Genomic DNA, 14,641 nt, shown 5'->3' with positions numbered 1-14,641 from the left:
ACACTTAGGGCATTCTTATACCTGACTAGGAGAAAACTCTGGACAACATTTCTAAAGAGTATGATAATTAAATCCAGTCTTAATGATTCAAGCTTGAGGCTCTTATCACATGAAAAATAATAAATATTCAGACTTAATTGCTCAGTTTAGTGTAGCCTGAATTCTTTATTTTTAGTTTTATTGGCTTTCATAACTGTTTGTACCTTGGTCTTCACCAAGTCATCATGGAGCTGCCTTGGTAGTTTGAGGCATTGTTTACATAGTGGGAACATTACCTGGCTATAGAGATTTTATAAAAAGCAAATGAAATGATTCATCTTAAAATATTCTGAAATATATTCTAGATAAATAGGCAACTAAAGTAGCCATATTGTTTTTCTTATTGCTGTAACAAAATACCTGATGGAAGCAACGTTAGCAAAGAAAGTTGTGTTTTAGTTCACAGTCTAAGTATATCATGGTGATGATGAACAGCTAGCTCTAACTATGGCTAGAGTATGTGAGATCATGCATCACACTGTATCCAAAGTCAGGAGGCAGAGAGAGGGGGAACTGCTACCTGCTCAGTTTGCTTTCTTTTTTCCTTTCTGTTGAGTCTATGATCCCAATCTATGAGATAATGCCACCCATATTCAAGGTGGGTCTTCTCAATTAAACTAGTCTGAAAGCATCTTCACAGATATGCTCAGGGGTAAATATGTTTTCTAGGTAACTATAAGTCCAGTCAAATTGATAATAAAATAATAACTATCACATAGTAGCATACTTAATGGGATGTGTCTCAGTAATTTTGATTAAACATTCTAAGCTACAAAATAAAGAAGATAGTTTGAACTAATTATGTTTGACTTTTAAATTCTTTTAAAATAAAATGTGTGTATGTGTCTGTAGTGTATTTATAAGTGCATGTTGTGTATGTCCATGCATATTCATGCATATGGTGGCCAGAGGATTATGTTGGGTATCTTCCTCAATCACTTTCCCCCTCATTGTTTGAAACAGTGTCTCACTAATTTGTTAGACTGGTTTACCAGCCAGTGAGTTCAGGAATTCACCTGTTTTCACCCACCCAGGTCACAAATGGAGCTAATACTTATGTTTATTTTTTGCTTTTTTATGCGGGCACTGGCAATCTGAATTCAGCTGCCACACTTTTGATTTTGTGTGCACCATTATACTGGACTTATTCAGAACTTCATGAACTAGGAATATAACCTTCAAATTACGTGGATGAGAACACTAGGTTGGTTATGTAAACATATAGTTAAACTAATTACAAAAGAGCTTGACATTAAAATATATGGCAAGTAAAAGTCAGTGCCTGTACTGTTTGAGGCTGTTGGCGCTCTCTGCTGATCGAGGTTTTTGAGACTTGAAGACAGTATAATAGTCAACCAGCAGTGCAGAATTACCACACTGTGTGCCAGGTCCTGACCTTTCCCATCTTCTCAATACAAAATGTGATCTTGTTTTTTTTAAAGACTATTTAAACTTAACAGAAACTTACATTGACTTATTTGTATAATTTCTTAAACAGTATGATGCTTGCAATTTGGGAGAAGTGAATGCTAAAATTGAAAATGAGTTTTGGGTTTTGGTTAGGAGAATGCACCTATTAAAGAAAGTCTTTAGGCAATTTTTTCCAGCTTCATGAAAATACAACACCTTAAAATACATGCCCCAAAAACTTTCTCTTGAACTCCCTGTTCTTCAGTAAGGTCAGGTTGTGAAATTTGTTTTGTAAAGGAGGAAATGGGCATGAGAGAGATGCCTACCTAAAAGAGCTCATATGCCCTGGTGACCAGTCCAGAGTTCCCTTTTGTATGTGACTATCCCCTTAAAGTGCTAGTTATTTTATACAGCTTACTCAGTTTTTCCTTTTTCTCTTTTTGTATTCTTAGACTGGAAAAATAAGAAGAGCTTTCCTGCCTTTTTAATTACCAAACTACTCTCAGTTTTCAGTGAAACAATTCAAAGAAAGAATGCAGTCTTTCTATACCTGGTAAATATTTTCTGCTAAGTAAAACTATTCATTTAGTAGCCACTAATAAACCCAGGTGTTATGGTGATTGCCTTTTATTTTGTGGATTGACTATTAAAATGACTTATCAAATACATAATTTTTTATTTTAGTTCTGAAGTCTGTTTAAGATTTATTGATGTTTTGGAATGATACTTGGGATGCCTGTGACCTAGCAAGCAATAGAAGGAGAGTCAAGTTAGCTTTAGCATTTAGTAAATCTATCATCTGTATTTTATTATAATAAAACAGTAGCAGTAATCCTTAATGGTAGTTTAGTAGAAGCACTTTGTGCTTAATAGTTTTATAAAATAAACCTAATGAGTAAAATATTATTTAACATTCATTTAAACAATGATCTAAGATTAGAGATAATAACTAACTTGTTTAAAGAAATTCAGCTAAGTAGTAGAGAACTGAAACAGATTCCAGATTAGAATCTGTTATTGTTTTTTTTTGTTTTTATTATTTTTTTACTTTTTCAATTTTCTTGAACATGAAGTAATATGTCTAAAAAATAAAAAAAAAATTATAGTAACATTTTATATGGGTTTTTTTTGTTATAATTTAAAGTATATAGAAATAGAGAAGACACTAGTTTCATGTGCTCTTTGTAAAATACTTCACCTATACTAACAACACTGTTGGCAGCTCTTTGCTGTCTTGTGTGTGTGTGTGTACACATACATGCATACATATATATACTATATCTTTAAAACTTACAAACTTTTGAGAGTATTATTGTGCCTGTTTACTGATGACATTTCTACTATACATAAAAAGTGTAAGATTAGAGGAAATAGGGAGAAAAGAGAACATATATAAATTATTTGGTCCTTTTTACAAGTTACGATCTTCATCAGTGTTGGTAACTCTGAATATTTGTTGATTGTTGTTAATACTCTGGAATGTATCTTCCTGGGATTGCCATAGAGTGCACACATGGACAGAGAGATATCTTTGTCTTTGTTTATAGTTTAAGTCTCTGGAGAAAATATTATTTCAGGATTAAAACATGGAGAAAAGAAAAAGGAAAGCACCTTGTTCTTCAATGATGTGTTTCATTAGTTCTAGCAATCTTAAGACATTTTACCATGTACAACAAACATGCTTTCTGGCTTATAATTAAAGCCTATCAGAAGACAGAAATATCCATGAATATCCACTTTTATTCATTTCATTCATTAGGAGAATTTTGACAGTAGCATTTATTGAATGTTTATCAAGAGATTATAATAATACCCAAATTATTTTTATAAACTCTGGTTATTTTAAAATAACATTCTCACTTTAGGAACACCCTTGGATACAATCCCCCTTTCTTCCATGGGCAAGCTTAAGTTCATAAGCCATATTAGTTCCTAAGGATGCCACAACAGAATACCACAGCTGCAGTATCTTAAGCAGCTGGAACTTACTGCTTCATAGGTCTGGGACAGTGGCTCTCAACCTTCCTGACTGGGAACAGTTCCTTATGTTGTGGTGACCTCCCCCACCATACAATTATTTTGTTGCTACTTCATAACTAATTTTGTTATGGTTATGAATTATAAGTACATTTTGGAAATAGAAGTTTGCCAAAGGGGTCATGACCTACAGGTTGAGAACCATTGCTCCAGAGGCTGTCAGTCTAACATAAGCTGCTAGCAGGGTTGGTTTCTTCTAAGGGCTATGAGAAAGAATCTATCTGTGTTTCTTACCTTCCTTCTGTGTTGTCTCTGTTCAAATTTCCCCCTTTCATAAGGACAGAAACACTAGTGACTTCCTCTTATTTGGTTGGTTTTAGGACAGTACTAAGTTCATCCATTCTCTACCACCGAACTACCTCCCCAACCCAATCATTTCATCTTAATATCATTTTTGAAAGCCCTATTTCTAAAATTAGGTCATGTTTGCTGGCAGGAATATGATCATTCCATAGCAGATAGTAAGTCTTTCATTCAACATTTTCTCCCCACCTCTACCTATGGTCCCCATTTTAAACAGTTTTATTTAAGGCATTGCTTTTCCACTTTGGATACAGTGCTTATAACATGCAATGTTATTTCTTCTCCCTGTGTTCTATGGTAAAGTTTAGAGGGTACCCAAAAACTTACTGTAATAGCTCTAACTTTAAAACTGCCACAGAACTTGCTAAATTAGGGTTCTTTATATCTTTTTCTGTGGAATGCTACATCTCTTTTTGGACTGACTTAACTTTTTCAGTGATGGGCCCTGAAGAAGTGCCACAGAGGGAAAAGCTCCCCCACTTGGGAAGCTCCCAAGCATTCTTTCTAGCGTGCAGCTAACCCTCTGTTACAGCTTGGGAATGATGGGGTAGTGGTGAGTTACACACTTTGTTCTAGTGTTCAGCGCTTCTCTCTGCTGTCTGATTCTTACCTAGCTGACTAATGGTTTCATTGTATTTGTCTAGAATCTTTTGTTTGTTTGTATTGATCATTGATCTTTCTTGGAAGAGTCTTATCTTCAACTTTTGCTGTCATATTGAAAGCATAGAATTCCAGTAAATTCTTTGGTAATACTTTATTTCTCTGCTTCTCTTCAGGCTTTACTTCGAAGCTTCCTGGACCATTCACACTTTACTTTTCTTAACTCAAGAGTCCCTTTTGATTGGTGATGGTGATCTTGTTCTCCTTTCTGCTCTTGTCTACATTAGAAACATTGAGGGTGTCAATGGCATCAATGTCAAAAGCAATGTGAGAATATCTCAGGGTACAGAAGGCAGGCTTATGAGTTGAGATTTTCCATGTAAGTTGTTGTTGGTCATGGCTCTGTAAGCATACCCGCAGGTTGTAAGAGCGAGTAGTGAAGATCTGTGTCTGGTTGATAGGAATGATAATATGCTTGATGAGGACAGTCATGACTCTACCAGTAGTTTCAGTACCAAGGAGAAGAGGAGTGACATCCAAGAGGAGCAAACTCTGAACATTCTCAGACTTGTCTATAGATAGAGTTGTCTCTAGGTAGCCACCTGGACATCTGTACTGTAAGCAATAGCTTCATCAGTTTCAGTACCAAGGAGAAGAGGAGTGACATCCAAGAGGAGCAAACTCTGAACATTCTCAGACTTGTCTATAGATAGAGTTGTCTCTAGGTAGCCACCTGGACATCTGTACTGTAAGCAATAGCTTCATCAGCGCTAATGCTCAAATTCAGGTCTTTTCCATTGAAGAACTCTCTTAGAAGCTTCTGAATCCTGGGGATTCTGGTAGAACCATCCACCAGGACTATATCCTGGGTCTGTGACTTGTCTAGTATGGCATCTCAAGGGGGCTTTTCTACAGAGTCCAGAGTGCCATAGATAGGTCAGCATTCAGTTAAGGGTAGTGGAGTTAATGAAGTCGATGCCTCAGAGAATCAGTCGCATTCCCAGGTTAGGTGCTGGAGTACACGCCTGTTTGTTAGCAGTACAGACATTAGACAGCTCTCTTGTTTTCACTGATGTTCTTGTGCTTGCATTTAAACAGAGCAATAAAATGGTTAACAGTTTTCGGTCTTCTCTACCCAAGTGAGAGTTTCTAGCTGTAAATTAGACCTCAAAAGTGAGGGTTGACATATGAAAATACCACCTCCTAAATAAAAACTCAGCACATTTCTTTCAACTCCAGCCTTCCTATCTAAGCCATAAGCAGTAGCAGTAGTAGTTGTTTAGTTGATCATTCTAAGTACATTGAGCCCAACGTCTACATCTTTTGTTGCTCTGAGAGTCATTGAAGTAAGCTGGCACTGTAATCATAGCATGGTAACAGTCTTTCCAACATTGGCTTCTCCAGTTTTCTTCATTGTCAGAATCATAGAGCACACCTCCTCTAGGTAGGAAGATTTTTGTCTCCCCTTTGTGTTCTACTTGGACATTGGACCTGTGTGCATCATTCACCACCATAAAGGACCAGACTGAACAACAGCATTGTTAAACCTACATCCAATCAGACATTTGGGTGGGTTGTTTGTTTGTTTGTTTGTTTGTTTTAAAGAAAACAAAACTGTGTTGTTGGGGTTCTTCACAGCATCCTAGATTCATCACTGTGTCAGTGATTCAGTAACTGGTCAGTGGCAATTCCACTTTTCCTCTGAAGACACAGGAGTAGGCAATGCTAAGATCAGTGCCAACTGCAGGTCCTTTAGATATGTTTGCTTGCATGTTGGTCTAGCTGTGCTGATAATGAGGCCACACAACCCTGAAAATTGCTGGTGTAATCAATGAGTCAGTTTCATAAACAGGACAGTTTGAAATAGCACATTGTAATGCCAATAAGTAGTATTTTTTGAATAATGTGACAGTACATCTAAAATACAAATTTGTAATTAATTTTCTAATACTGTCTTATGTCTTTGGAGATTTTACTTAAAATTAACTGAGTTTCTAACATAATAGACTTTGAAGTTATAATATTATGTTTTTAGTAAGTCTTTCTTCAGACAGTAAATGATGGCACAAAAGCTGAGACATACTTAGGTCTGAGCTTAAATATGAACTTTGATTAATAAAATCAGAGGGTCCAATGTGGACTTCTCTTTCATAATATACTGAAAAGTCCATCAGAATGTGGTATAAATGATTGTAAGTACACTGACAGTAAGTAATCAGTCTTTCATAACTCTAGATTTTTATTATCATCATGTTCCTGTGATTAGGCATTTTTGAGAGTTTGGAAAAGCAAAGCTACACTGGCGTAAAAAACTACCAGTGTATAACAGTACTCGTGAAGTTTTATTAATTACAGATACATTCCTTTCATTATTGTTGCTTTAGTTTATGGGTATGGGTATTTTGCCTGCATGTATGTGTGTGCACCTTGCTTTGTGCCTGCAGAAGTCACAGGACAGTGTTGGATCCCCTGAGTTGGGGTTATGGAAGGTTGTGAACCATCATGTAGGTTCTGGGAATTGAGCCTGGATCCTCTGAAAGAGCAGCCAGTGCTCTTACCCACTGAGCCATCTCTCCAGTCCCTCATTCATTGTCATTTTTATTTAGTTTGTCTAAATTAGGCAGTTTGGTGGGGAATCTTTAAGTCTGCATCTATCTTTTTCACCTTCTTTTCTTTCTTTCCTAGTGCAGGACTTTGTTTATATTAGGCAAGCATTCTGCCATTGAGTTTTTCTTGAAGTTCAAAAACATTTCAAATAGTTTCTTTGGTGCCCTAGATTGTTTTTAGATGATAGTGACTAAAAAAACCTAATGTCTGATGTCATATGTCTTTATTGCTATTCCAAGTGCCTAAAAAAGACAGTGACAGAGGGAGGGAGTATTAAAGTTATACTTATTTTTATATACATGTTTTAAGATTTATTTTTATGTGTATGAGTGTTTTTTTTCTGCATTATATGTGTGCACCATGTGCATGTCTGGTACCTATGAAGGCCAGAAAGGGCATTGGATCCCCAGAAACTGGAGTTACAGGTGGTTGTAAGCTACTGTGAGTGCTGGGAACTGAACCTGGGTCTTACACAAGATGAACAATTCTTCTAGACTCTAATTCTAAGATAGTATTTTATAGTTTATTTTGCTTTGTTCCTTTATTTACAGGATTTAAATTCTCTTAACAGTGATAAACCTAGCTCAGTTTATTAGATTTAACCTTCCTTATGTAACCAATTTTCTAATACCTGCCTTGTTCTTGGGCTGAATTATGAAAGGCAGAGAGAGAGATAGAACTATAATTATTTTTTATGACAAATGTTAAACTGGTCATATTGGCTCTACCTTTGCTTCATTTGGTTCCTCTACTGTTTTTAATTTGAAAAAAGAAGTTGGTTTCTTGTTGGTGGAAGCTCTCTGCTAGTGATGGTTTCCCTATCACTAGTTGGCCGTAAATGAATTAGGACGAATACAACATAACCTTAGTTCACAGCAGACAAAGGTTATTTAAAACATAAATTATAATTTGGTTATTATTGCCAGTTTTGATGACACTTAAACTAGACTAAAACTTTGCTCTTAAGCATAAAGTTATTTTGTGATCATGCTGGACGTAAATTTTAAATCATGAAAGTTGTTCTTTGAGAGAAAAGATGAGAAACTAAGCATTGTTATTAGTTTCTTTTCTATTTTTATGAATACAGTACCCTGACTTGGGAGGAGGGTGGGTACAATCCATCTCTGGCAAGGCGGGCATGATGTCAGGAACTTGAGATTGCCCAGAAGTCAGGAAGCAGAGCAAGAAGAATATGTAGGGGTTGATATAAAGCCTCGAAGCCTTCCCCACTGACACTTCTATCAAAGCCCCGCCCTCCTGAATGTTTCATAGCCTTTCCAAATACTGCCACCAACTGGAGAAGAAGTATTCAAACACATAATCTTATGAGATACTTTTCACATTCAAACTCCAAAAACATCACACCTCCTAATCCTTCCCAAACTGTTTCACTAAGTGGGGATTAAACACTCAAATATATAAGTCATTCTCATTAAAACCACCACAGGCATAATTTTGAAATGTATAATCTGAATGTTAATTTTTCAGCTCCATGTTATGTTACCATATAATAAATACCATTTCCTGTCCTTTCCATAAATCTATTCCCCCATCTCAAATCTCCAGCTCACCTAGAAAAGAATTGTTAATTATTGAAGTATTTATTGGCCTCCTCTGTAATTATGAGCCACATGAAGTAGGCTCTTGAACCGGAACCTGGCTCCTTTGCTAGAACAGCATGTGCTATTAACTACTAAGCCATCTCTCTAGCCCAAAGATGCTCTAGTTTGATACTTATGTACTGATGATAGGAAAATACCAAGTCCTATATGTCTTGTAAGGACAGTTACTGTACTGTAGTTTATAAGACACAATAATGTTGAGTCTGAACTGAGGTACCTGAAGCAGTGTTGGCTGGCACTGGGAAGTGTGGCAGCATGTGCAGCACAGAAGGTTTATATTGTGTGTTCAGAACCAAGGCTGCATACATGAAGGTGTATGGTATAACACTGGTCAGATACTGACTGTAATACCCTGTTTATTTCACGTAGATTTATTACACACATCTTTATTTCATAACATATTTTAAAAATCAGACATTAGAATGCTTGAAGATAAATACAAATAAAACCAGGTAGTTAATGAGAAGGTACCCTACTTTCAGCTACTATATTGTTTGTGTGTACTTTAAACATGATGTCTTTGCTACCGATTATTAGTCTCCTTCCTCAGTACTGAAACAAGCCATTTTAGTTTCTGCTTTACTCTCTTTCCCTCCCTCCTTCCTCCCCACCCTCTAGTTCCCTGAAAGTGTAACTCAGCCTTAAGGTGTATAGGTCTTATAAGAACTTGGATCTTGATGTCAGTAAAATCTGGTTTGAAATCCTGACTCTGAATTATTAATATGCCATTAAGTAGAAAGTGCTTTAGTTTTCTATGTTTTGGTTTCTTTATTCCTAAGAACTTAATAATGTTTGTATAAATTTCCAGGATTCTTTATAATGATATCTGAAATGATATAACTTAGTTTCAAACTTTAATAATCATGTTTAATAAGGCTATATGTACAGAACGTCTTTCTCACACACGTAGAGGTCCATTAAGTGGTGTTGCTTGAAAATACTTAATTCTGCATTTACATGGCTCATTTGGGGATGATGCACATTCTAAGTAACAAACTATCTTCCTCTTGAGTTTGATTTTGATGGGAGCATGTTGCATAATAGGTAGCAGTCAGCTAATCTGCTCTGTTAATTTGGTAGTATAAAAAGATTCATATATAATGAATATCTGCTCTCAAAGATGCTTTTGTATACTCTCCCCTGCTTCTGCATTTATGCAGTTGTCGTGTTTTAAGTAGGACTTTCTCCTGACAGTGTGTGTTAATAACTGGAAAATTCCCTATCAGTAGACTAGCACCATCTTGACAAGCCTGTGTTCTGCTCCTACCTTGCTAATTGTTTCCTTGGGATTATTTGGATTGTGTAGAAAGCCTTTTGCAAATCCTCTTATTACTGAAGTCATTGTTGCCAGCAGGAATAAGATTAAAGGTGCTTAAGTCTGTAGAGTTGTTTCTAATTTGTTCATGTCATTTCAGTGGCATTTTAACAGAACTCTGCCTCCTGTCCCTCCTTTCTCCCCTGGTACTATCTCAAGTTAGGTCCAAGATGCCAGACCATTGGAAGAAATCTCATTTTATCCTCCTAATTATTATGCTGGCACTCAGGAGATAATTTTTCCCTTCATGCGCTGCCAATTAATATGCAAATGTGCTGATAAATATTTATGTATTCATTTAAATTATGCAGAGAGTGCTTTCAGTGTATTCTGTAAATGAATTGTTCCTGGACTTCAAAGTGCTGGCTGCTGTGCTAACGAGGAGAGATTTGCATAAGGCCCTAATCACATGCATACTGATTAAGCTTCATTATGGAAACTGCCAGCTGCAATCTTTGTTTCTATTTTATTACAAAAAGGGGAACTTTTCATGCTTCAGTTGCCTTGACAATGTCAGTCCTAGCTGGTAGAAGAGACTAAAACTCCTCTGAGCAACTGAAGTTTCCTTATTCAGTTGAAGATTGCTATGGTGTAACTGAAGTTGTAGTTTTCTTCTCTTGTTAATCCACTTTCCACTCCTCCCACCCTTGTTCTCTTAAGAACATAGTACCGATTTGTTAGAAATAATAGTATTTTCCCCACCCCAAACGCTACCTGTTCCTTCTTGCTTTGGACTGTCTGCACCTCCTGAAGATTTTACAGCCATGCTGGACTGCAGTGACTGTGTTCTAGGTGGGTACCAGCACAGTTCTTTTCTTACAGCGTTAATATGGAAATAGCATGTGTGGGATTGACTATGCATAAATGCTCAATCACATATGCAACCAACATGGGGGAGGGGAGGGCTTGAACAGAGAAGGAGGAAAGCATTTGCAAGACGAGAACATGTTTGAGTTTGCTGTAGGTCCCTCCTTAGGACTAGCTCTTCTGGTTCAGAGTGTATTTTCAGCAAATAATATATTTGAATTTGCCTAGCATGGAGGAAATTTTTGCTTTTTGGTAGTTTCTACCTCTTCGAGTATATTTTTAGCAAATAATGTATTTGAATTTGCCTAGCATGGAGGAAATTTTTGTTTTTTGGAAATTTCCATAGGAAAAAAAAATAGTGTATATAATTTAAAATACATTTTAAATCAGAAACAAAATATATACTATATCAAAATAATATATACATACTAATAAAATAGTTTGCCTATCTAATAAGAATCCCTCATACAAAACCAAAAATGCTAAATGAAAAATTAAGGTGGTGTCATAGTGCAGAATTAATATTTTATGACTACTACTATTGTGGAAAATTACAGTGGTTACTATGCTGTTGATCAGTACAAGTTACTGGCCATTTTCAAGATTAAATTCAGCTTTATCTTAGGAAATTGCAGATTTATGTATTTTTGAAAGCCTGTTGATCGTAAGTTTCCTACAGAACAGGGAGCCTTTTGGAGGTAGAGGTTCTGCCTGAGTAAATGAAGCATTTTGGGTGACCTGAAATGGGTTGAAGTGCTTTGGTTTAGATAGATGATACTGCATAGTGGCTGTATTTTGTGAGGACTTTTCATGTTTACATGAAGAATGACTGAAGCCTTTTAAAGGCATCTGATAAAAACTACAAGACTTGGATATTTTAAGCTTAAAACTTTAACAAATGATTTTATTTCTTGTGTGTCATTTTCCATTCTGGAAATTAAAGCAGTTAATGAAAAAGTAAATTGATATGTCCAAAATATCTGAATTCTTATACAGAAAACATGACTAAAGTCAAGTTAGCAGTAATACTTGTCCATCAGAGTATATACAGAGTATATACTACCTCTAGAATACACATGATACAAACGACAAATTGATCTTCATTAGGAGTTTAACCCAGCAGTAATTTATAGACTTCAGATTAGACTCATGATCAGCTAAGTGCATAGGCTTCTGGTTTTCTATTACTAATAAACAAAAATATCAGTGAGTAATTTACTTGTATTTTTTCTTTTAACTTACCAAGTTTGAAATTTAAGAAATGAAAGGAAAATATCTTTTTGAACTATGTTTACCATGTATTTTGGAATATCAGAAATTATATAACTACTTAGAGTTAAGACTGTCATTGAAAGACTTCCCATTGTTATATCTATTCATATTTTTTTATTTATAAAAAAATTATTCTATTTGTGTTTGAAGTAATTTTGTAAAATGCCTTTGAAGGTCTTGAAAGTTCAATAAAAGTCCTTTAAAAATTCCTGCAAAATACCTGTGGCATAATTTTCATATTTATTAATGTGAAAATTAGGCATTGAATTATGCAAGGCCAGGTTTATGAGTTGTTAAGCCTTAGACTTTTTGGTTACTGTGGTGTCTGTGCATGAGAAAATTGTTAACTCTGTTTATATGTGTTTACTGATTTTTTTTGTACTTTGCTTTAAAATATATCCCTTTTAAACAAAACATTGAGTGTATATATAAGGATATGTTTGAGTTTTGTGATATATGTTAACTTTTCTAAGATTTTAGTTAAGTCATATAGAAAGCTAATTTTTACTAAGTTGTACACCTGGTTCTTTCAAACCTTAGTGTGCTTTCAGGTGGTATTTAAATTTTTTTGGACAGTGTGGAAGGAAGTTGTAGAACAACCTCATTTATGACCACAAACATATATGTCTAAGGCCCATAAGACATGTATCAGTTATAAAAATTTACTGTATTAGAGACAATATTGCTCAGTGTCTAGAAAACAAACTGCCCAATTTCTAGTTTATGAAATATGAAATGCTCCTGATATTTTTTCTCATTTCTTATAAATTTAGGTAATGCAACTATGGGCAATACAGTTGAGACTTATAATGATTGTCTTGTCTTCCTAATTAAGCATTTTCTGCAGATGATTTTTTTAAAAGTTGGTATAATATGGTTTGATTTGTTCTCTTATAATAACTTAGTTAATGGTCCTTAATGAGGGAGAAGAGGTAAAATTTACTTGGTACTAAGCTTATTTTATGACAAACATTAAGTCTGTAGTGAATGTAGATCCAAATGTCTATTTTGTCTATTCTGTTGACCCTTGGGAAGAGGTAGTAGGCCATAGTTGTTCTTGTCTCCTTTCCTACATATTTTCTGGAATTGCTAATAGTGGTTGACAATATTTTACTATGGAAACCACAATTTAATACACTAGAAAGAACCCTAAATTAACTGGTTTATTTGTAAGTGGGTGTGGCTCTTTTAGAACTATAGAGATTCCTGTTGTGCCTTCTGGTGCAGTTTGTTATGCTTGTTTTTAATGAGGCATTTGTTTGGCATACCACCTTATTGGCTCTAGTTTAGCTAAGGAAGACAAATGGATGTGTTCAGACAAGTTTCCTTTCATCTGTTAAATTATTATTAACTGTGAATTTGTTTTAGTTATAGTTAACTAATATCTTTGCTTTTAGAAAAAGAATCATTTGAGAATAACAGTTCTTACTTTCTGAGGTATTTCCAGCTTTCCAGTTTATTTTAAAAGTATATTACACATGCCTCTTGTAAAGAATTGATTTTTTTAGCATGTCAGACTATAATATAATTTTTTTCATCTTAAATTTTTCTCTTAGAAGAATCTTAACTCTTATTAGATAATTTATTTATGAGTTTCTTTATGATTTAGGAACTCCTGAATATTTGTCAGGTAACTTTTTACTCAGTTTGTAATGTTGTAGCCTGCCATAGCTATGCATGGGCTTCTTGAAATGAACCACTGTAACATTAGTTAACCCTTGCCTTGGCCATAGTTTTGCCTTCTTAACTTCATCCTCATCCCTAATTTTTTAAAACACCTTCTCCATCTTTGTTTTATTGCAGACTCAAGAATGAACAATCCGTCAGAAACCAATAAATCATCTATGGAGAGTGGAGATGCAAGCACAGGTAAGAAAGCATCCTCTTCTCCATCTTTTCCTTTTGCTTATAGACCTGAAATTAGAATGTCTACTCAACTTGAATACATATTTGACAAATACAGAGAAATTTGTGTATCTGCTTATGAAATATGATGCAGTACCTCTAGGGACTGGAATTGTATTTACCATCATCTAACTCCTCTGAGGAGTGCTTCATTTATTGGATTCCATCCATCAGAGAAACTACAAGTAGTTATGGGAATGGTCCATTGGGACACATAGTCCTAAATCTATTTATGGATCTGAATTATGGATTTATCACTTACTAATAACTGTGTGACTAGGCAATTTCCTCAGTCTTTTTGAGGCTTAATTTATTCAGTAGGGATATTTCATGGGTCATCATAAATATTGAGTGAGAATATATCTGTGAAACATTAAAGTGTCACATGTGCCAGAAGCTGTCAGATTAAGTTTCTTGGTTATAGGTATAATCAGAATAGTAGATCTGACCTACCCTGTATTTGATATAAATTTTGCTAAAGTTTTGGTGTGTCAGTAAGAAGTTATAAACTCATCTAACACATTTCTTTCATTTGGTTTTAATAAAATATATATTTAACCCAACTCTTTTTTCAAGAGAAAAACTAAGTATCATATAAATTAAAAAATGAAACCCTTTGAGAGAAAGGTAAATCTATAAATATATATTCAGCCCTCCCTTGTAAGTCAGTGAGCTCATAGGACATTTGACAGTATAACTATCATCTGACAGATATGATACAAAA

General features: G+C 35.0%; 1 protein-coding gene across 5 annotated transcripts in view; it reads left to right on the top strand.

Annotated features, from left to right (window-relative positions):
* The window catches only part of Pou2f1 (POU class 2 homeobox 1), a 142,336-nt gene that overhangs the window by 54,891 nt on the left and 72,804 nt on the right, over positions 1-14,641 (top strand). For 2 of the 5 annotated variants that reach the window (XM_076941535.1, XM_076941533.1), the window contains exons 2-4: positions 1,902-2,002; positions 10,687-10,725; positions 13,816-13,881. In XM_076941535.1, the coding sequence (XP_076797650.1) occupies positions 10,698-10,725; positions 13,816-13,881 (94 nt within the window). In that variant the 5' untranslated portion in view covers positions 1,902-2,002; positions 10,687-10,697. The remainder of the gene's footprint in view (positions 1-1,901; positions 2,003-10,686; positions 10,726-13,815; positions 13,882-14,641) is intronic. The other 3 variants (XM_034513204.2, XM_034513202.2, XM_076941534.1) reach the window with 2 other exon arrangements.

This window comes from Arvicanthis niloticus, chromosome 10, assembly GCF_011762505.2.
Source record: "Arvicanthis niloticus isolate mArvNil1 chromosome 10, mArvNil1.pat.X, whole genome shotgun sequence".
Lineage (NCBI taxonomy): Eukaryota > Metazoa > Chordata > Mammalia > Rodentia > Muridae > Arvicanthis > Arvicanthis niloticus.
This window is presented reverse-complemented; position numbering and strand designations above follow the sequence as displayed.